Genomic DNA, 22,500 nt, shown 5'->3' with positions numbered 1-22,500 from the left:
TCCTCTCTCATCCCCTCTGTCATCCCTCTCTCATTCTCTCTCATCCTCTCTCATCCCCTCTCTCATCCTCTCTCTCATCCTCTCTCTCATCCCCTCTCTCATCCCCTCTCTCATCCCCTCTCATTCTCTCTCATCCTCTCTCATCCCCCTCTGTCATCCCTCTCTCATCCTCTCTCTCATCCCCTCTCTCATCCCCTCTCATCCTCTCTCTCATCCCCTCTCTCAGTTCCCTGCAGACAGTCAGGGGAGGAATCTCACAGTGTATCAAATCTATTCAGCCCTTTTTTTCACAAGCAAGGGTCGAAGATAGCTTCACATACACGCCCACACAGCTACCCGGACCAACCCAAACCCTCCAAGGTGCATCAGAGTTTGTCGGTGTCTCAGATCATCTCAGATCATCTCAGATCATCTCTGAAGTTCTCATCCACTTCTCTGTGATCGTCCCTCAGACCTGAACGAGGCGGTTCCAGAGACAGAGCTGCTGGACAACAGCATCCAGAAGGGGCGGGCCCAACTGTCCGTCAAAGCCCGGAGGCACCGCCCCTCACGCTCCCGTTTCCGTGACAGCGTGAGCTCCACCGAGGGAGACGACAGCCTGGAGAGGAGGGTGAGTGACGCACGCGACAGCCAATCAATGACCTGGGATCCCCACAGGGCACGCCCAGGACCAGGTTTGGTTTGTTGCTGAGCGTGCAGGTGAGAGTGATGCATGCTGGGTGTTTTTTCTGACTGAAGCAGGGCAGGCTGTCTAGAGTTACAGATCTGACCCATGGACTTAGGGAGGTGTGTAACATCCTGAGGAGTTTGTTTCTATGATACAGCAACCTACTGTCTGTGTGTGTGTGTATATATGTATGTGTGTGTGTGTGTATGTATGTGTGTGTATGTATGTGTGTGTATGTATGTGTGTGTGTGTATGTATGCTGTGTGTGTGTGTGTGTGTGTGTGTGTGTGTATGTGTGTGTGTGTGTGTGTGTATGTATGTGTGTGTATGTATGTGTGTGTGTGTATGTATGTGTGTGTATGTATGTGTGCGTGTGTCCTAGTGTCTGGAAAGCCCCCTGTCCTCCGCCCGATCCCCGCTCCACCCCTCCCTCGGAGGCTCCTCCCCCTCCCCTGACATCCTCCTGTCATCCTCGCCCGCCCTGCGGAGCCCCGCCTTCTCTTTCGACTCCTCCCTCGTCCGCCGCCCGCCTGAGGAGGGCGTGGCCGCCTGCCCCGCCCCCAGAGGGCGCTACCGCCCGCTGACCAACACCTCGTCCCAGGAAGCCCTGGCCACGCCCAGCCCCTCGCCCTCCAGGTCGTGTCCCAGCCCCGACTTCTCTCCCGTCTACCTGCGGCGGGGGCGGCGCCCGGACAGCGAGGGTGAGGAGGGGCCAACCAGGAGGGGAGGGGGGGGGGGGGGTCAGGATAAACCTTTTACTCTGCTTTGACTCCTGTCTGTTTATGTGTCTGTCTGTCTACCTCTCTGTTTGTCTCTGTGTCTGCCTCTCTGTCTGCCTGTCTGTCTGTCTCTCTGTCTCTCTGTCTACCTCTGTCTGTCTCTCTGTCTCTCTGTCTGCCTGTCTGCCTGTCTTTCTGTCTGTCTGTCTGCCTGTCTGTCAGTCCTGGTCTCAGATGACAGTAGAGACACCAGTCCAGCAGACCCAGGAAGCGTTATTTTTGACAAGAAGACCAAGAGAAGGTTTCTGGACTTGGGGTGAGTTACATGGAACAAACACACACACACACACCCGACCCCTTCTCCCACACACACATATACGTAACTCCCTCCCCATCACACACACACACTCTCACACTGATCTATATTGTTCACAGGGTGACTCTGCGCCGGTCTTATGTGAGGGTTAGGAAGGATAAATCTAACAGGCTGTCTATGGGAAGCAGGTACTGACCTCCATCTCCCTCCACCCCTCTCCACCTGCCTCCACCTCTCTCCACCTGCCTCCACCTCTCTCCACCTGCCTCCACCTCTCTCCACCTGCCTCCACCTCTCTCCACCTGCCTCCACCTCTCTCCACCTGCCTCCACCTCTCTCCACCTGCCTCCACCCCTCTCCACCTGCCTCCATCTCTCTCCACCTGCCTCCACCTCTCTCCACCTCTCTCCACCTCTCTCCACCTGCCTCCACCTCTCTCCACCTGCCTCCACCTCTCTCCACCTGCCTCCACCCCTCTCCACCTGCCTCCACCTGCCTCCACCTCTCTCCACCTGCCTCCACCCCTCTCCACCTCTCTCCACCTGCCTCCACCCCTCTCCACCTCCCTCCACCTCTCTCCACCTCTCTCCACCTCTCTCCACCTGCCTCCACCTCTCTCCACCTGCTTCCACCTCTCTCCACCTGCCTCCACCTCTCTCCACCTGCCTCCACCCCTCTCCACCTGCCTCCATCTCTCTCCACCTGCCTCCACCTCTCTCCACCTCTCTCCACCTGCCTCCACCTCTCTCCACCTGCCTCCACCTCTCTCCACCTGCCTCCACCCCTCTCCACCTGCCTCCACCTCTCTCCACCTGCCTCCACCCCTCTCCACCTCTCTCCACCTGCCTCCACCCCTCTCCACCTCCCTCCACCTCTCTCCACCTGCCTCCACCCCTCTCCACCTCCCTCCACCTCCTTCCACCTCTCTCCACCTCCCTCCACCTCTCTCCACCTGCCTCCACCTCTCTCCACCTGCCTCCACCTCTCTCCACCTGCCTCCACCCCTCTCCACCTCCCTCCACCTCTCTCCACCTGCCTCCACCTCTCTCCACCTGCCTCCACCTCCACAGCTCTCTTTCTATCCGTCTCTCTGCCCAAAATACCTCCACTGACAGTGTGTATATGCCTATGTGTGTGTGCATGTGTGCATGTGTACGTGTGTGTGTTCAGGGAGCCGTCAGAGAGCCCGTCGCGCTCCTCCGGTTCCTTCGTACCGTTCTCCTGGTTCTCCGACAGCGCCCGGGGTTCTGTCTCCTCCGGGGGAACCCCCCCCTGCTCCCCCAAGCTGGCCTCCCAGGACTGCCCCCCCCGCAAGTCTCACTCCCAGGTAACCATGACGTCCCAGGTAACCATGACGTCCCAGGTAACCATGACGTCTGCTCCCCACAACGCACACAGCTCTAATCCAGCCAAACCTACATCTGTGCTCGGCTGAGCAAGTCTGGTTCCGACAGGATAGAGTCTCCCCCCGAGCCTGTCAGGACACAACATGTTCTTACAGGTTTCTTGGTGGGGGTGGGAGGTTAAAGTATGACTTAATCATTTAGAGTACACAGTATTCAGTATGCAGTACTGGAATAAGACAGCTTGTGTTGAGAAATCACTGTGTCAAACTTACAAAGTGCATGTCTTGATGGAATAGCTTCCTAGCATGTCCTTGTCCTCTAATGAAGCAGCCCTCTCCTTACCAAACCATCCATCTTGCTTATTCTGTGGACAGCTACGCACATACACACATGCACACCACATGCACAAACACACACACCATACACACACAAGCACACCATGGACACACACACCACACAGAGAGATTTCCATTTGCAGACCTCAGCAGAAAGTACTTGGTGAGATCGATGCTGTTGATTTTCCTCAGGTTATGTAGGTGACCGCTGGGATGCTGTTAGCTAACCACCATGTCAGGGTCAAGATGAGCAGGAGGAAAGAGTGGTCATTGGTCAGCTAACATCCAGACCCAGACCAGATCCAGACCAGACCCAGACCCAGACCCAGACAAGACCCAGACCAGACCCAGACCAGACCAGACCAGACCCAGACCCAGACGCAGACAAGACCCAGACCAGACCCAGACCAGACCCAGACCAGACCCAGACCCAGACCAGACGCAGACCCAGACCCAGACCCAGACCCAGACCAGATGACTGTCTGGATGTAGCCTTGTGTGTATCAGATCCAGACTTCCTCTGTGAGCTCCATGTCGTGACGAGCACCTGTGCTTGTTTTGTATTCTCCCTTACACCTGCACCATGACTCATCTAAAAGCCCTGTGTGTGTGTGTGTGTGGGGGGGGTGCGTGCTTATCTTGGAAGCACAGGGTTTAATTGTCAGTTTGGCTTTTAACAATCACACATCCGGGATGCACTTTCAGTGCTCTCTCTCCCCCCCCTCTCTCTCCCCCCCCTCTCTCCCCCCCCCTCTCTCTCTCCCCTCCCCTCTCTCTCCCCCCCTCTCTCCCCCCCTCTCTCTCCCCCCCCTCTTTCCCCCCCTCTCTCTCCCCCCCCCTCTCTCTCCCCCTCTCTCCCCCCCCCTCTCTCCCCCCCTCTCTCTCCCCCTCTCTCTCCCCCTCTCTCTCCCCCTCTCTCTCTCCCCCCCTCTCTCCCCCCTCCTCTCTCTCTCCCCCCCTCTCTCTCTCCTCTCCAGTCTTTTCCCTGGGGGAGCAGAGCCCTATTAAATCCCCCAGCATCGGCCAGCTGGTCAGATGGTTCTGATTGGCTGTTGGTGTCTGCAGAGGGGCCAGTAGCACTTTCAGCAGCCTGAATAACACCACTCCCCCTCTGCTCCTCTCCTCCTCCACTCCTCTCCGGGGAGCTGTTAGTCAGTGTTCTGCATCTCTCTTTCACCAACCGTCTCTGGAGGAGGGGATCCCTCACTGAATTGCTCCTCCCAAGGTTTCTTCCATTTTTTCTCCTCTTGTGAGTTTTTCTGGGAGTTTTTCCTTGTCTTCCTTGAGGGTTTAGGTTGGTTGAGGGGCAGTTCTATGGGCGTATGTGAAGCCCTCTGTGACATGCTTGCGTGTAAAAAGGGCTATACAAAGGGTTACACATAAGTGCATCAGCCCAGGCAGATGTCCAGATCTCAGAGAGATGTGTCCCACTCTGTTGTCCCCTGCCAGTCCTCCTCATGACAACAGCCCTGTGATCTCGTGCACGACTACATACTGTCATACTAGCACCAGAACAAAATATGTTTGAATATGTTTGTTATACATATCTCCCTGTCTTTCCATCCCTCCCTCCCCCCTCTCCCTCCTCCAGGAGTCAGCCCTCAGTGAGGAGTTTTCTCCCAGGAGTCCTCCCCAGACATCCAGCGGTTCAACAGCAGACTCATCCTCTCGCTCCTCCCACCCCTACCACACCCTGTCCCAGTCCTCAGACGAGGTGAGACCCTCAACCCTACCACGCCCTACCACACCCCCCTCCCCCCCCACCCCCCCCCACCCCCCTCCCCCCCCACCCCACCCCCCTCCCCCCCACCACACCCCCCTCCCCCCCACCCCACCCTCCTCCCCCTGGCAGTGTGACACAGACCAGCAGGCCGTACCATTATCTACACTAGACCAGAGGTGTGAAGGATGAGGAGAGAAAGCTTTAGGTGTGTTTACTATCAGAGGGGGTTGTGAAGCTCTAATCACGTGTAAGCACAGCCATGCGCTACAGCCCCGGGGCCACAGCAAGGCCTGCTGTTGTTCTGCCAACTCACCACCAGGGGGCAGCAGACTGTGTTTCTCTGGAGGTGAGACCCCATGACCCTGCTCAGTCAGGAGGGCCATCTCTCCGCCCTGCTCATCTCCCTTCCCCACTCCTCTCTCCCTCTCACTGGCCTTCCTGTGGGGGGCTGCTGCCGTGCTTGTCAGGGGGAGTGAGCGGTCCTGACTCCCCTGATGAGGGGGAGGCCAGGGTGTGTTGAGGCCAAGGTGTGTTGAGGCCAGGGTGTGCTGAGGCCAGGGTGTGTTGAGGCCAGGGTGTGCTGAGGCCAGGGTGTGTTGAGGCCAGGGTGTGTTGAGGCCAGGGTGTGCTGAGGCCAGGGTGTGTTGAGGCCAGGGTGTGCTGAGGCCAGGGTGTGCTCTCAGGGTGTGTTGAGGCCAGGGTGTGTTGAGGCCAGGGTGTGCTGAGGCCAGGGTGTGCTGAGGCCAGGTTGTGTTGAGGCCAGGGTGTGCTGAGGCCAGGGTGTGCTGAGGCCAGGGTGTGTTGAGGCCAGGGTGTGTTGAGGCCAGGGTGTGCTGAGGCCAGGGTGTGCTCTCAGGGTGTGTTGAGGCCAGGGTGTGCTGAGGCCAGGGTGTGCTGAGGCCAGGGTGTGTTGAGGCCAGGGTGTGCTGAGGCCAGGGTGTGCTGAGGCCAGGGTGTGCTGAGGCCAGGGTGTGCTCTCAGGGTGTGTTGAGGCCAGGGTGTGCTGAGGCCAGGGTGTGCTGAGGCCAGGTTGTGTTGAGGCCAGGGTGTGCTGAGGCCAGGGTGTGCTGAGGCCAGGGTGTGTTGAGGCCAGGGTGTGTTGAGGCCAGGGTGTGCTGAGGCCAGGGTGTGTTGAGGCCAGGGTGTGCTGAGGCCAGGGTGTGTTGAGGCCAGGGTGTGCTGAGGCCAGGGTGTGTTGAGGCCAGGGTGTGTTGAGGCCAGGGTGTGCTGAGGCCAGGGTGTGCTGAGGCCAGGGTGTGTTGAGGCCAGGGTGTGTTGAGGCCAGGGTGTGCTGAGGCCAGGGTGTGTTGAGGCCAGGGTGTGTTGAGGCCAGGGTGTGTTGAGGCCAGGGTGTGCTCTCAGGGTGCGTTGAGGCCAGGGTGTGCTGAGGCCAGGGTGTGCTGAGGCCAGGGTGTGTTGAGGCCAGGGTGTGCTGAGGCCAGGGTGTGCTGAGGCCAGGGTGTGTTGAGGCCAGGGTGTGTTGAGGCCAGGGTGTGCTGAGGCCAGGGTGTGCTCTCAGGGTGTGTTGAGGCCAGGGTGTGCTGAGGCCAGGGTGTGTTGAGGCCAGGGTGTGCTGAGGCCAGGGTGTGTTGAGGCCAGGGTGTGTTGAGGCCAGGGTGTGTTGAGGCCAGGGTGTGCTGAGGCCAGGGTGTGTTGAGGCCCGGGTGTGCTGAGGCCAGGGTGTGCTGAGGCCAGGGTGTGTTGAGGCCAGGGTGTGCTGAGGCCAGGGTGTGTTGAGGCCAGGGTGTGCTGAGGCCAGGGTGTGTTGAGGCCAGGGTGTGTTGAGGCCAGGGTGTGTTGAGGCCAGGGTGTGCTGAGGCCAGGGTGTGCTGAGGCCAGGGTGTGTTGAGGCCAGGGTGTGTTGAGGCCAGGGTGTGCTGAGGCCAGGGTGTGTTGAGGCCAGGGTGTGTTGAGGCCAGGGTGTGTTGAGGCCAGGGTGTGCTCTCAGGGTGCGTTGAGGCCAGGGTGTGCTGAGGCCAGGGTGTGCTGAGGCCAGGGTGTGTTGAGGCCAGGGTGTGCTGAGGCCAGGGTGTGCTGAGGCCAGGGTGTGTTGAGGCCAGGGTGTGCTGAGGCCAGGGTGTGCTCTCAGGGTGTGTTGAGGCCAGGGTGTGCTGAGGCCAGGGTGTGTTGAGGCCAGGGTGTGCTGAGGCCAGGGTGTGTTGAGGCCAGGGTGTGTTGAGGCCAGGGTGTGTTGAGGCCAGGGTGTGCTGAGGCCAGGGTGTGTTGAGGCCCGGGTGTGCTGAGGCCAGGGTGTGCTCTCAGGGTGTGCTCTCAGGGTGTGCTCTCAGGGTGTGCTCTCAGGGTGTGCTCTCAGGGTGTGCTCTCAGGGTGTGAGTCTGTGTCTCTGCCCCCCAGCCCACAGACGAGCCGCTGGGCCTGGTGTCGTCCTGGAGCACCCTGCAGGTGTGCCAGTGGCTCCAGGGCCTGAACATGGAGCAGTACATCCCAGAGTTCTCAGCCAGGGAAATCGACGGGGAGCAACTTCTGCAGATGGACAACAGCAAGCTGAAGGTGAGAGGAGGGGAGACGATTACATGTTGACCATATTTATTTCATATAAATCCTTCACAGTCCAACCAAGTAATTTACATTCTATTATACTCCAATTTGTTCTGTTTTAGTCTAGTCTAGACCATTTGAATCTCACTCTAGTCTCATTGTTAGGGCTTGGGCGTGAACAGTTATTCAGACCGCAGCGCTCTGAAACGTCGCATCAAGGATATCCACACGGCGGCAGACAAGGAGCGCAAAGCGCAGGACAAGCTGGAGAAACAGAAGGAAAAACAGCGCAGGAAGGATCTGGAGCAGCGCAGGAGCTACACCTAGCCACCAGATGGCGCCACAACGCCCCCGCGACACCTGGGGGTGTGTTCAGGACCACGCAACTTTCAACTATTGCAGTCGGACAGAAGAACAACTTGAGTCGATGATGAACTGTACGGCTTTATTACAGTCAAATGTCCGGGTCAGAAGACATACTCAAGAAGTGCCATTCTTGGACAGTTGTCAGCAGGCGAAGTATGTGGAAATTCTGATACATTTTTGGTACTGGAAAATAAATATGGTATGTTAGGCTATATGTACACAAATGTATTCCAACATTCTACAAAACACAAAAAGGGCCTACTTGCCAAAAAGATTTTGTTAATGGATATATATTAACTATGCTATCAGTGCTATTTGAACGCTTTATATTCCCCGTACAGACTGTCAAAGCTTGAAAACAGCAGTGACAAATCAAAGACTTTCGCAAACCATCACCACAAACTCACCATCAAACCTGTGTTTTTTACATCGTATGTAAAACACTGATTCTACCTTCTCATTAAGCGCAACATATCTCTCCAACACATCACAGCAACATCACTTCCTGTAACGTGAGTCAGCTCCGGCCAGCTGCCATCACGTCAAGCCCGAGATAAAGACCCTGACGTCACACGGACTAGGCGTTTGACTACCGAGTGTGTTTGTATATAAAGTACTGTATGTTTACAATCTGCATGTTTGTGATTGTGGTATGTGGATGTGTGCGGGTGTGTTTGTATAACTGTTTCAGGGGGAGGTTGTAGGAGGTCGAGGGGTCTACTACAGTGATGGACTCCGGTGGGGTTCTGTTCCTGGGTACTTCTCAGTGGCTTGAAGCCTTCTCTTCATCTTCCTCTCCTCCTCTTCCTCTCTTGTCCTCCTTCCCTCTCCTCTCTTCAAACATTGTCGCAGGAGGGTTTTCAGTCAGAGGAGAAGAGAGATGCAGAAGTTCATACCCCAGTGCTGTACGCTGTCGCTTCAGTCGCTCCGGGTCGATCTGATCTACTCACGTGTCCAGAGTAACGTTCAGAGCTGGCAGATCAGACGAAGGCTCATGTGCATCATTTTTGACAACAATGGTCAATAAAAACAGCCCTTGCCCTCAAACGAGCTATAGGCTGCCTGTTTCATCCCTGTCCTTAATCTCATTACTCAAACATTGTCACTCGCCCCTCTCGTTCCTTGTGCAACACAGGGACTCCAGACTCACACAATGGTCCTGACTAAACTGAACGTTGTGTGACGTCTTACAGTGTTTACATTTACAGGAAGTGGGCGGGGCCGGACTTTTTTTTCGAGGTGAAGCAACACAGGAAATAATCTGAGGAAAATGCTAATAATTATTAAAACATTTGAGTAGGGGAAATAATGCAGTTAAAATGCAACACTTTTCGACAGTAAATCACTACTTAATTTTTTTTTATTGAAGTTGTCTGGAACATTACATAAATTACATGGGGAAATACATCTCTTCAGTATTGTTTTTCATTTACAACATTTTTGGGAGGTGGCATAGCATAAACGTTTTTTCATATAAAATAAATACATTTCATATAAATAGGCTTTAGAAATACAATCATATGTGTAATGTATAGTGATGACTTACAGAAATACAGAAAGCCATTTCCCATTGGGTTTACTCAATGCAATTGTCAATGTAAAACGAACAATAAAAAACGGTTTCCCTTTAAAACAAAGACTTTTGGGAAACGCTGTCCCAGTGCCTTGCTATGTAACTCCTACATGAGACAAGCTGAAGGCTCTCGTGCACAACTAAACACTGTCATCACAGAGGTTCACTCATCCTTCTGTCTGTGTAAAAGTCTTATTAAATACATTCATACTTCAGAGAAACACAATAAGTTAAAATTGCAGACATGAGGACTCCAGATTCTAGAGACAAGTACAAATAATCATACAAAATAAATAACCTAATAAATAGAATAAATACAAGATCATAAATTAAAAAGACATTCAGAGTGAGAATACATCAACCTGGAGGGAATTTCAACATTCCTGGGTTTCTCTGGAACTGAAATACAATAAGGGACTGCAGACAGACAGGTGTGGACATGCTTCCTATTCCCATCCTGCTTTCTGTCTGCACCTACAAAAAACAGAAAAAGGAGCAGTTGTCTATTCTGCACCGTTGACATGGACTACGCCGCAGAATGACAACTCAATGAATGAATCCTATTAAATGCTTTCGAATCCAAATTGAAAGAATTAAGGCGCACGTCAATGTTTTGGATTTACCATGGTTATGAAACTGACTCCTAGAAATGTCTCTTTTGAAACGTGACTGTGCTTTCATTTTTAGATCCTGTCAGCAACTGTCTGATTTGACGATGCTGCCTGTCCCGACCAGGGCTCCATTGAAGCCCTCATATCAACGGGGCTCTACTGGTTAAATAAAGGTCTATAACGTGTTCTAATGAACTCAAGCCATAAAAAATTTTCCAAGAAAAAGGGTGTGGGGAGAAAGGAGCAGAGAAACAGGCTCAAACTGGAGAGACGAGGAGAATGTTTTTTTTCATGTGTCGTGCGCTGTTAGTCCTCCCCCTCAGCCAGACCTCAGCTCCCTGTCCCCACCACCGCAAAGAGAACCCAACCACTGTCCAGCCTCTGTTTCCTGGGGGTCTGAGCCTGCTCGGTGGTGGGGTTCCTCCCCAGGTCCCAGGTAGAGAGGCCTGGATGTTCCTCAGGCCTGGGTTCCAGGTAGAGAGGCCTGGATGTTCCTCAGGCCTGGGTCCCAGGTAGAGAGGCCTGGATGTTCCTCAGCCCTGGGTCCCAGGTAGAGAGGCGTGGATGTTCCTCAGCCCTGGGTTCCAGGTAGAGAGGCCTGGATGTTCCTCAGGCCTGGGTCCCAGGTAGAGAGGCGTGGATGTTCCTCAGGCTTCGGCCCAGGTACAGAGGCCTGGATGTTCCTCAGCCCTGGGTTCCAGGAAGAGAGGCCTGGATGTTCCTCAGGCCTGGGTCCCAGGTAGAGAGGCCTGGATGTTCCTCAGGCTTCGGCCCAGGTCGTGGCTGAAGATGCGTAGCTGCTGCAGAGCCAGGTGTGTTGCCACCTGGACGTCGTAGGTTCCTGAGATGCTGAGCGTGAAGCTCGGCTCCTCACTCAGCTGGGACTGTTTCTGCATCTGAGAACACACACATACACACAATAAACATGGATGCTTGCCCCAGTGTGTGTGTGTGTGTGAGAGAGAGCCTCGCACAGCAGTCTCACCTTGTTGACCAGGGCCTGCAGGTCTCTGAGGTCTACCTGCAGGTGCTTGATGGCGATGGTGGAGGCTGACGTCAGATCTCTCAGCAGGCTGTGGTGCAGCTGCAGACCCAGGCTCATGCGCTGCAGACACACTTCCTGCGGGGCGGAGCACAAACACCGTCACACACACACCCTCTGCACGCTGACGCGCATTGTCAAACACGTATGGAAGACAGGCGCACAGGCACACGTGTATGCACACGCACACACACACACACACACACACACACTGACCAGGGTGAAGTGTGCTGATATGGGTTTGATGGTGGGGTTTGGAGGGATACCCAGGGTTTTCAGCATCAGTTGCAGGTTCCCAGTATGGCTGGAGGCGTCAAGGGTTAGGTCCTGAGGACAACAGAATGATTGGTCAGACGGAGAAGAGCCCTTCCTCCGCCTGGCGACGCAGGCTGGATCTGACATACAGGTGGTGTGTTGTTCTTGTTCACTCTGGGAGGCTGTGGTCCGGTTGCCGCTGAAGAAGTTTCTGTTTGATTTACTGTCACAGCCTATTTTCTGACATCTCGTTACAGAATTTGGAGTGACTGTCTCAGCCAATCATGTCCATCATGAATGTATGTCATGTAATACATATGAGGGGTTCGAAAAGCAAAAAATATCTGGGGAAAGGTTTTTAAAATATAAACTGCTTAATTGATTATTTGTTTGGATTTCACTATACTAATGAATGAAAGAAAATTGCAACCCACTGGTTAGGTTGCAGTGAATTTACAGTTAAATTGATAAAAGTAACACTTTCAAGTTTCACATTTGATTTGCCATTTGTATGTACAGGTGAGTACTGAGTATTAACCTGAGATGGGAAGTAACAAAGTACAAATACTGTACTTAAGTAGATTTTTCTGGTATCAGTGTCACACCATTTTTATGACAACCATTTACCAAAACAGGCTAGTAGTAATGATTACTTTTTTACTAAAGTATCTGTGAGAGACCATACTTCTTTACTTTAACTTGAGTGAAAAAGTGTAGTAAATGGCCTACTTCAACTTTTACCAGGGTCTTTTTAAACATGAGTATCTGTACTTCTACTTGAGTGAAGGATGTGTGTACTTTTGCGATCTCTGGTAGGCCTATTAACGTGCGTTAAATACGTCTTAAAGTAGGCTTACGACAAACTACAAAAGGTACACCTACTTATAAAATATTCATGAACAACATCGAAAAATAACAACTCCGGTAAATAAAGATCATCTTGCACGCTTACCTTTTGGGCCGAAGGAATGTCGAAAAGGATCTTCTTGACCAAGCTCTGTGCTTTCTCCAGCGTCTGTTCGAAGTCTGCGTCATCAGGAAGATGGACAGGCGCAGCACACACCAGGGCAGCTACACAGCACTGCAGAGCTAGCACTAACAAGGGACACAATTAAACACCGTATAATCGATGCAACCGATTAATAACAGTCAAGAAAAGGAAAAAAATCACGCATGCGTTCCGCCAAATAGGCTTCTTTGAAAGGGTGTGCGAAACAAGAAGGGTCTTCATAAAGTTATTAGGCATTTGAGACTATAATTCTCACCAGTGCAGCCTTATTTTAAACCCCATACGAGTTTGGACTAAAATATCAAATACCTAGAAGCTTACTGATAATGACATTACATCAAAATTGGTCAAATATTACTTACTCAAAAGCGAGTTCATTCTGTGTCAGTATAATGTAAAGATATTAAAGCTTGATTCTTAACTGCCATTTGGATGATATAGGCTGCCTACTTATACTGAAGTGCAGAGTGGGATTTCCAACTGATGACGACCACAGACGGACATGACTCTTACTATTGTCAACTTTTTTAAATGAAGCGTACACATGCGTCACTCCAGGAGACTACGATGGGCTGTAACAACTTGCGAAGTCTATTGTCATTGGGCCGTTGTAATGCTCACGGAAGCAATTTTGTCTAAAGTGTCAATTTACATTACGGATTAGAGTTTTTTACAGTTGCTATGACAATTTATTCAATACTTTTAACAATTTTCCGAAACTCTTGACACAACATCCGTCTGTGTAGGCTATACAACAAATTTAGCTAGGGTTACTGACAAAGTACTGTAAATGGCAGCTATATTGCATATTTCTATTATCTTGCAGTAATGTCCCTTTTGCAATGAAGCCTTTACTGCAGCAATTCTCTGTCTTCTTTTTTCATAAACCGTACATTCTATAAAGCTACTCTGAGATGGGTCATAATTTTTTTTAAACTGAATTTCTGCATCAAAAGAAACAAAATGCATGCATGTTTTAACAAAACAAAAATATAGAGAGGCTTCAAAAGAAAGTGCATTGCAAAACACTAAGGAAACCCAGTACGGAGTCAGGTGGCTGAGTGGTGAGGGAGTCGGGCTAGTAATCCGAAGGTTGCCAGTTCGATTCCCGGTCATGCCAACTGACGTTGTGTCCTTGGGCAAGGCACTTCACCCTACTTGCCTCGGGGGGTCCCTGTACTTACTGTAAGTCGCTCTGGATAAGAGCGTCTGCTAAATGACTAAATGTAAATGTAGTACCAGTCATATCACATTTGGTGCCAGGCCCCTGAGCAAGGGTTAGCCCCCCCTCCCCCCCACAACCAAGTCAACGGCGCGACAATGGGTGACAAACGCATTTTTATTTACCGTATTTTACAATCGCTATGACAATTTGTTCAATACTTTTAACAAGTTTCCTAAACTATTGACACAGTTAGCACCACATCCGTCTGTGTTGGCTATACAACATCATATATATACACATTTCTTGTTGCTTTAAAACAAAATGCGTAGTGTAAACACAAATTTAAAATGTTTGAACTTCTTTACACACAAGTTCAACCAAGACCAAAACAATCGATTTTTACTGCCCAATTTACCAATGCTTTCACACTGTATGTCAGAACTTATTGGCTAAAGTCAAAGTGAACAGCTGTTCATATTGTGAATTGAAACACAAATATATCCCCTGTATTTTATTCCATTGCTGAGAAACAACTGGTTGAAGTTACGCAAACAAATCACAGCTGATTCCCAACTAGGAAACATTCAGATGTTGAGGTTCTTTCAATCGCATGACCATATGGTATATAAAGAGGACCTATTTGGGCTGATCTTGTGTGGAAAATAACAATAGAGCAACCCGGAGAAAGTAAGAATACAGTAATGCTGCACGAGGGAGAGGAGTGGGGCAAGGGAGAGCAGTTGGAATGCGTGGTGGCGCTCAGAGAAGAGCCAGAGCTGGGGTAACTGATGAAATACTGTAAATGGCAGCTATATTGCATATTTCTTACAGTAATGTCCTGTTGCAAATGAAGCCTTTACTGCAGCAATTATGTTTCTGTCTTCTTTTTTATAATACAGTAACCGTACATTCTATGAAGTTACTCTGAGATGGGTCATCATTTTTTGTTCTGAATTTCTGCAGCAAAAGAAACAAAATGCATGCATGCCTACTAACCCTAATAAAACAAAAATGTAGAGGCTTCAAAAGAAACTGCATTGCAAACACAATCTATGATCCATTTACTGTGAGACTTGACACATATAAAAGAAGTTTCTGTAATTCCATCTGATGTTAGTGTTTTTATGACATTGTGCTATGATTGACTAAATGTTCCTGTTGAACGAGAACATGTGTCAGTGTTTTGGTAGACATGGTGTAATGTTTAGTGAATTTTTGTTTTATGACAATTAGTGTTTGAGTTTAGTTTACAATGTGCGATTTTGAGCATGAAATTAACCGTTTTGCCAATTGTGTGTCGTAGGTGTGTTGGTGCGTTAAGAGTTTAGGAAAATTGTTAGAAGTATTGAAAAAATTGTCATAGCGATTGTAAAAAACGGTATTATTAATGTTGAGATTAAGTAATACCGTTCGTGGTCTTACACATTGATGCTGGTAGTAGTCTACGTTTTGAGACCGGTAGGCCTATTGCCATGAAAATCTTTCTTGTCCAAAGTTTGAGACATCGATGAGTGGATTCCACGGTCATTGCAGCACCATCTTGGGAAGAAAACTTTCGTTGCATAATGCAGGAAAGACCTGGGTTTACGTATAGTTAGCCTACTACACAATTTGGGCGCACACCCATATCTGTTAGTGACGTCTTGGGACACGTCATGGTCTACATGTCAAACTAACTGTGCAGAAGTTGCCTGCATCGACAAGTATGTAGGACCACGTGTGTTCATAGGGTGTGGAAGCGCAAGGACTTGTAACTCTTTTCAAATAATCTTTAAATATTCTGGATAATGGAAAAAAAATGGTAAGCAATTGATGTTGATGGCATTAATAAGCTCTGTGAAATTTAATCCTAGTGAAATCTAACCCTAACCCTTACGGGAACTTATATTTTATTTAATTCTAATTCCACTTAGTACTGCTAGTTTATGTACCCTTAGTATAGATAGTCCACATATTTAAATTTTAGGTCCCTTTATGTTTATTGTATGCACCTTCCTGCCAAAGCAAATTCCTTGTCTGTGCAAACTTTCATGGCGAAAAAATCCCATTCTGATTCTGATGTATTATTTCTAGATTAAATTAGATGAATTGAAAGGTATTTATAAATCAATAAACAGAAATTGACAAAAACAACCCAAAATACAATACAAACAATCAGTGCTGTGTATAGAAAATCCTTTAATAACACAAATGATCCTCCTGCCCGAAAACTGAAGAAAATAAACATGCACCAGTATCCTAGGGTCACACCTCACAGAAACCACAGGCTCAAACTTCTCTAAACCCATGATGTAGCAAGCAGTCCCAGAACCGCGACGAGCCGTTAAAACATGCAGCTCGAGCTGCGTCTCCCTCACCCTCTCTTACATGGAAACAGCCAAGTCGGATATTACTCTCAATTCCTTCAAATTTCAAGGTGAGTGAGTGTACTTTCAGAGGAAAGCAGCAGCACGTCAAGTAATGAGTCGGACACTAAGCAGGAAGTATTAAGACCACAACTAAACTATGACACAGACCCAGAACGCAATCTGGGGAAAAACAACAAGGCTGAGATTTCTGGAACCCTCTTGGTGTTGTGAAACTAGTTCCCTCGCTGAACTGTGAGCCGCTCCCATCATGGATCAGTCCTGCTGTTGAGCAAGAGCAGACTAAAACAGACATGCGTTGGGTGTTTGGGACAAGGGGTTCCTCACCAAATTAGACCCCACTGCGACAACAACTGCACACACACCCTTTTATTGGTTCAAATCCAATAGACGCACCAACACCACAAGCTCCCAGACGCTGGTGCGGTTGAGACAAGTCTCACAACTGTGAAACTCTGCGATTAAACTTTTTTTTTTATTTATTAATTTTTTTATTTAGTCAGTTTGTACAATATGGTGGCATCAGCCTTCCTGGACAACATTTGGTGTGAGTGTGGGTTACTGGGGCAGTAGGACCTCTGACAGGAGATGAACGTCCAGGCTTGTGGCTGTTGTAAGGGGGACAGAGCGTTGAGGGGAGGGTCAGTAAGCAGGCAGCGACCAGCAGTGGTGGGTGAGGTGTTGGCCCTGCTTGTAATAATGGGATCTGTACAGTAAAAACAAAAACAAGGTTCTGTTCCAACAGGAAGCTAGACGGAGACTTCCTGCCGGCTCCTGGTGTCGAGGGGCTTCATGGGAAGCTGTCGTCGTCATCCTCTGCCATCTCCTTGGCGAACTCCAGGTCCTGCTGCTCTCGTTCTCTACGCTCCTGAAACACACACGCACACACACACACACACACGTAAGGTCAGCAGGCAGTGTGTGAACCACAGGGTTGTGTATGTCCGACAGAAAGGACCGCCTACCTCGGCTGACTCCAGGTCCTTGTTGTAGGCCTTGGGTGGGAACCTCATTGCCTGCAGACACACATCAAAGCCAAATTAGCTTCAACCACCTCACACATTTACATTTAGTCATTTAGCAGACGCTCTTATCCAGAGCGACTTACAGTAAGTACAGGGACATTCCCCCCGAGGCAAGTAGGGTGAAGTGCCTTGCCCAGGGACACAACTTCATTTTGGCACGGCCAGGAATCGAACCAGCAACCTTCTGATTGGTAGGCCGATTCCCTAACCGCTCAGCCATCTGACCCCCCAGACACAACGTCCACACACAACCAGCCTCCAGCAACAGCTTCCGGCGTGTTCCTAACCTTGACAGACATGTTGTGGATGTCCAGGCAGAAGGAGATCCTCTGGTGGAAGGCAAGCTGGGGCTCCCTGGTTCCGTAGATGTCCATGGTCTCCTTGGACTGGACGTAGCCCTTCTCGTGGTTGATGCTGGCCTCGATCACCCCGTCACGGATCGCCTGGGGGAGGGGGGCACACCGGGGAGGGGTGAGGAGCGCTGAGGGGAGGATGCTGAGGTAACACTAGGGGTAGTTACCCCAGGAAGCTGAAGTAAAACCAGGGGTAGTTACCCCAGGAAGCTGAGGTAATACCAGGAGTAGTTACTAGGGGTGGGAATGTTTTGGTACCTCACGATGCTATTTGAATCGATTCTTGGGGTCACAATCAATTTTCGATTCAATATATGCTTACATTTGATTCCGGTTTGCCGTTTAGTGTTACTTGACAGGCAGTTGTGTTTTTGTTGTTGTTTTTTTTACATTTGTGAATCGATGTGAATAGCTAGAAGATTGAATCGCAATTCATATGTGATATGTGATTTCCCTCCCACCCACCCCTAGTAGTTACCCCAAGAAGCTGAGGTAATACTAGGGGTAGTTACCCCAGGAAGCTGAGGTAAAACCAGGGGTAGTTACCCCAGGAAGCTGAGGTAATACCAGGGGTAGTTACCCCAGGATGCTGAGGTAATACCAGGGGTAGTTACCCCAGGAAGCTGAGGTAATACCAGGGGTAGTTACCCCAGGATGCTGAGGTAATACCAGGGGTAGTTACCCCAGGAAGCTGAGGTAAAACCAAGGGTAGTTACTCCAGGAAGCTAGGCAGACAGGAAGCAGGAAGTAGGGTGTGTAAGCTATGAGCTTCCTCTTTGTGGAAGATGACTCCTACCTTGGCCACGATGAACTCTGCGTCCTCCGGGCTGTCCAGCTGCAGCTTCTGAGCGATGTCGGCCAGGGAGATGCGGGAGTAGGACAGGCTGATCATACGGACTCCTGCAGAAACATGGCTCCCTGTCAGAGCTCTGGGACCCAACACTGATGCACTGAACCACTGTTTAGCAGACTGTGGAGGTGCATATCCTGACCTGTCATTTTTAAGATACATTTATGGCATTTTCATTCCTTATTGGACAGTACGGTTCAAGATAGACAGGAGAGGGAGGGAGGGAGGGAGGGAGGGAGGGAGACATGCAGCAGACGGCCCAGGCTGGATTCGAACCCGGGCCTCAGGTAAGTGGCCCAGGTCTGACCTGTCTTGATGACGTTGTGTCTCAGGCGGATGATCAGTGTGTAGGTGCCGTCCGCCTGGAACTTCTCTCCAAACTGGTCCAGAGCCTGGTTGAACTTGGCCAGGTTACCGGTTCGCACGGCTGTAGGACAACACAACAGGTGTGAGCAGGCGAGTTCAGGTGTGTGCAGGTGAGTTCAGGTGTGTGTAGGTGAGTTCAGGTGTGAGCAGGTGTACCCTGAGTGAGCAGGAAGTAAGGCATGAGGGATCTCTTGAGGGAGGGCTGTCTGAACTGCAGTCTGTCTGGAATCTCCCCCAGCAGCAGCTCCACAACGATCAACAGCTTGTGAACCTGGGCACAGGGGGAGAGGGAGAGTAGGGATGGGTGTAGTTTGGTTGTATTTCACACGACAAAATGACAACGCCACTTGTAATGCGTGTAAAAAAAGTCTATTTCGTCGAAGGGAGGAAATACAACAAATATGAAGAAGCATTTGAACACACAGCATGGAATGAAGTTACCGGAACGTCATGTGTTCGATGCATGCAGCAGCGCAGCTAACATTCGCGCTTCATCTCTAACTATTTAAGGTAGAGCTAAACTGCTCAAAAGTGATCACAACCACTTGTCACTGTATGAAGCAATTTGCCTTTATTGTGTGTAGTCGATCCAAGTTATCTTCTGTCCCATCGTTTGAAGCATACATTTTAGCTCCGGCATTCGTCTCCCATTATTGATCACTTCACTTATCAGAGGGCGTGTGTTATCAGAAAACGTTCGCGTTGTCGTGTTAATCCATTATTAAACTGAGCATATTGATTTTTAATCCATTATTAAACTTCGAATTGTAATTGTTTAACAGAATGGCCGATGTTTGACACTGTCATATTATATGATTTGACCTTGGCTGAAAATGGAAGATTCTATATCTAAGCTAGCGTAGCTAATAGAAGTGTAGAAGAGCAACGGAATGTGTATGTATACATACTGTATATGGTGTGCAGCATTATAGAAAATTATATAAAAGAAAATTAATGTAAATAAACCCGTTTGTGCTCTTCCCCCCCCCCCCTGCCCAATAAGAATCGATAAGGAATCGAATCGATAAGCAGGAATTGATAAGGAATCGGAATTGTCCTTAAGGGAGAGAGAAGAGAACATGCAGATGTTCATCTGGACCAGTCTGTGTGCATGTGTTTTGGTGTGTGGGCTGAGAAAGCTTGTGAGTGTGTGTGTACTAACGGTCTGTTTGAAGCCCACAGCTGTGTGTTGGGGAGCCTTCCTCAGAGCGTTGGTGAGCGTGCGTCTGGCCTCAGTGTATTCCAGCTGGATGGCCTTGATACGCCCTGGACACGACACAACACGACAGGTCAAACACAACTCAGATATATATATATTGTATACTGTATAGTATATATACTCACTCCCTCACAATCCCTTCTTCTCACACTCCCTTACCCACAAACACACACCCACTCCCCAGTCATGCTGCGTTCCTCCTGGGCTCCTGGCCAGGAGCTCCTGTGCTCACCTGTGTAGTAGAGATAGCGGGCCCACTCGTTGTTGTTGGCCAGCTCCGGGAACACAGACTTGGACACCAGCTTCTCGGCCTGGTCGTACAGGTTGAACTGCAGGTAATTCCTGAGCAGCAAGTTCAGCAGGGTGGCCTGGCCGTCTGCATCGTGCCGCAGGGTCGCTGTGCGCAGCCGCGTGTGGAGGAAGCTGGGGGGGGGGGGCACAGGTCAGACCTCACTGTGTGTGTGTGAGGGGGGGCACAGGTCAGACCTCACTGTGTGTGTGTGAGGGGGGGCACAGGTCAGACCTCACTGTGTGTGTGTGAGGGGGGGCACAGGTCAGACCTCACTGTGTGTGTGTGTGTGTGTGGGGGGGGGGGAGGGCACAGGTCAGACCTCACTGTGTGTGTGTGAGGGGGGGCACAGGTCAGACCTCACTGTGTGTGTGTGTGTGTGGGGGGGGGGAGGGCACAGGTCAGACCTCACTGTGTGTGTGTGAGGGGGGGCACAGGTCAGACCTCACTGTGTGTGGGGGGGGGGAGGAGACCTCGCTGTGTGTGTGTGAGGGGGGGGGAGGAGACCTCGCTGTGTGTGTGTGAGGGGGGGGCACAGGTCAGACCTCAGTGTGTGTGGGGGGGGGAGGAGGAGACCTCGCTGTGTGTGTGTGTGAGGGGGGGGCACAGGTCAGACCTCACTGTGTGTGTGTGAGGGGGGGGAGGAGACCTCGCTGTGTGTGTGTGTGTGAGGGGGGGGCACAGGTCAGACCTCACTGTGTGTGTGTGTGTGTGAGGGGGAGAGCAGGTGTGTGTTACCTGCGTATGGTGTCCAGCTGGTTGAGGAACTCGTAGACTCGGGCGTGGTAGTAGTAACACTTGGCGGCCACCAGGTCCAGGGCGCGGCGGTTCTGGGAGCCCATCTTCTGCAGCAGGTCGTCTGACACCTTCTGGGCCTGGCAGAGACACAACACCAGGGGTCAACACCAGGGGTCAACACCAGGGGTCAACACCACCAGGGGTCAACACCAGGGGTCAACACCAGGGGTCAACACCAGGGGTCAACACCAGGGGTCAACACCAGGGGTCAACACCAGGGGTCAACACCAGGGGTCAACACCAGGGGTCAACACTCACTCCCAGGGAGGAAGGCAGGGATGTGGGCTTATGCTGGGCAGAGAGGGGAAGGCAGCACGTACGCATGAGAGACAGAGTGAGAAGGGGGGGAGGAGAGACAGAGAGGGGAGGGAGACAGGGGAGAGAGAGAAGGGGGGCAGAGAGACAGAGAAGGGGGGAGAGAGAAGGAGGGAGAGAGAAGGGGGGAGAGAGAAGGGGGGAGAGAGAAGGGGGAGGGGGACAGAGGGGGGGAGAGGGGGAGAGAGAGGGAGCAGTGAACATGCATTCCAGATGTATGATTGTCAAAAGCCAAACTGACAATTACACCCTGTGCTTCCAAGATAAACACACACCCACCCCCATAAAAAATGTCAGAAATGTATAAACTCGCTCTGGATAAGAGCGTCTGCTAAATTACTAAATGTAAACAAAGACAGCCGGAGGGCCGTATTCCACCTCTGTGTAGCGCTTGTTGTTGGTGAGGTACACCACTAGAAGGAGCTGCAGGTAGGCCTCCACCTCGGGGATGAGAGGGGTGGAGGCGGCCTTCCCTGTCCGGGGCCGGAACTGCACATCTCCCTCCGTGTCCATGGGCTGGAGGAACAGCATACACAGGATGTTCACCACACACACAGGAGCGGAAATCTGATATCAACTTAGGGGGGCACAATGACGGTGACATTTTCTCAAGAGCAGTTCCTGGGCCCAACACATCAGAAGTGGTGCTACTACACAGACTACGTTAAACTTAAAAAATGCTTTATTATGTGTCTATAATCAGCACAAGTGATTTATTCGGGGAGACAAATTGCATTTTCCCCAGGATTAAGGGGGTTGTGGATCCCCCATCAACTCTGGAGTTCCAATCCCCACTGGCCAACCCCCCCTGCTCCATCTGTTCCCCCTGCTGCTGCTGCAGACAGACAGACAGACGTGTGGTGTGTTACCTCCTCCAGGAACCCGAGAAGGAAGTCCTTGCCGGCGGCGTTGGCGGTGTAGAAGCCGGTGACGGCCTTGTGGAGCACGTTGGGGTTGAGACGGCGGCTGGTGGAGGGCAGGGCACGTAGCGCCCGCAGCACGAAGCGAGGCTCCTTACCGGACACAGCCTTCTCGATCTGCTTCACGTGCTCCTTGATGTCTGCCAGGGTATCCGGGAGTAAAGGGAGCGTTAAGGGAGCACGTACAAACACATTTTATTCACGGAAATTATTTTGCAGTATGATACATGCATAGTACACACAGGCACACTAGCAAATATACCGCGGATAAATGAACTCGGCTTCAAAGTAGATGCAAAGCAAACTGTTACTACGCAAAGCACGTTGAAGGATTGGTCTAACGCTTTCATGCACTTACTATATGCACTTTTTG

At 50.9% G+C, this 22,500-nt stretch overlaps 3 protein-coding genes across 4 annotated transcripts in view; 1 reads left to right on the top strand and 2 right to left on the bottom strand.

Moving 5' to 3' along the window:
- Window positions 1-9,012, top strand: part of samd14 (sterile alpha motif domain containing 14) — a 16,529-nt gene extending 7,517 nt beyond the window's left edge. The window contains exons 3-10 of the mRNA XM_067232091.1: window positions 453-610; window positions 1,050-1,368; window positions 1,609-1,702; window positions 1,822-1,890; window positions 2,873-3,029; window positions 4,975-5,097; window positions 7,462-7,617; window positions 7,771-9,012. Of these exons, the coding sequence (XP_067088192.1) occupies window positions 453-610; window positions 1,050-1,368; window positions 1,609-1,702; window positions 1,822-1,890; window positions 2,873-3,029; window positions 4,975-5,097; window positions 7,462-7,617; window positions 7,771-7,932 (1,238 nt within the window). The 3' untranslated portion in view covers window positions 7,933-9,012. The remainder of the gene's footprint in view (window positions 1-452; window positions 611-1,049; window positions 1,369-1,608; window positions 1,703-1,821; window positions 1,891-2,872; window positions 3,030-4,974; window positions 5,098-7,461; window positions 7,618-7,770) is intronic.
- Window positions 9,013-10,828: 1,816 nt separating this feature from the next.
- csf3b (colony stimulating factor 3 (granulocyte) b) lies at window positions 10,829-12,954 on the bottom strand. The gene is made up of 5 exons (XM_067232152.1): window positions 12,824-12,954; window positions 12,405-12,547; window positions 11,414-11,524; window positions 11,141-11,275; window positions 10,829-11,051 (listed from the first exon to the last, which is right to left on the bottom strand). Exons 1-5 carry the CDS (start codon window positions 12,837-12,839, stop codon window positions 10,878-10,880), a joined length of 579 nt encoding a protein of 192 aa, XP_067088253.1. The 5' UTR covers window positions 12,840-12,954; the 3' UTR covers window positions 10,829-10,877.
- A 2,826-nt stretch (window positions 12,955-15,780) lies between these two features.
- psmd3 (proteasome 26S subunit, non-ATPase 3) overlaps window positions 15,781-22,500 on the bottom strand; it is a 7,559-nt gene continuing 839 nt past the window's right edge. For both annotated transcript variants that reach the window (XM_067231926.1, XM_067231934.1), the window contains 11 exons: window positions 22,077-22,267; window positions 21,586-21,723; window positions 20,833-20,969; window positions 20,038-20,228; window positions 19,749-19,852; window positions 18,743-18,857; window positions 18,528-18,647; window positions 18,167-18,270; window positions 17,305-17,460; window positions 16,958-17,008; window positions 15,781-16,860 (listed from right to left, as the gene is read on the bottom strand). In XM_067231926.1, the coding sequence (XP_067088027.1) occupies window positions 16,783-16,860; window positions 16,958-17,008; window positions 17,305-17,460; window positions 18,167-18,270; window positions 18,528-18,647; window positions 18,743-18,857; window positions 19,749-19,852; window positions 20,038-20,228; window positions 20,833-20,969; window positions 21,586-21,723; window positions 22,077-22,267 (1,385 nt within the window). In that variant the 3' untranslated portion in view covers window positions 15,781-16,782. The remainder of the gene's footprint in view (window positions 16,861-16,957; window positions 17,009-17,304; window positions 17,461-18,166; window positions 18,271-18,527; window positions 18,648-18,742; window positions 18,858-19,748; window positions 19,853-20,037; window positions 20,229-20,832; window positions 20,970-21,585; window positions 21,724-22,076; window positions 22,268-22,500) is intronic.

Source organism: Osmerus mordax, chromosome 3 (assembly GCF_038355195.1).
Source record: "Osmerus mordax isolate fOsmMor3 chromosome 3, fOsmMor3.pri, whole genome shotgun sequence".
NCBI lineage: Eukaryota > Metazoa > Chordata > Actinopteri > Osmeriformes > Osmeridae > Osmerus > Osmerus mordax.
Note: the sequence above shows the minus strand (reverse complement) of the source record. Positions and strands in the feature narration are given on the sequence as shown.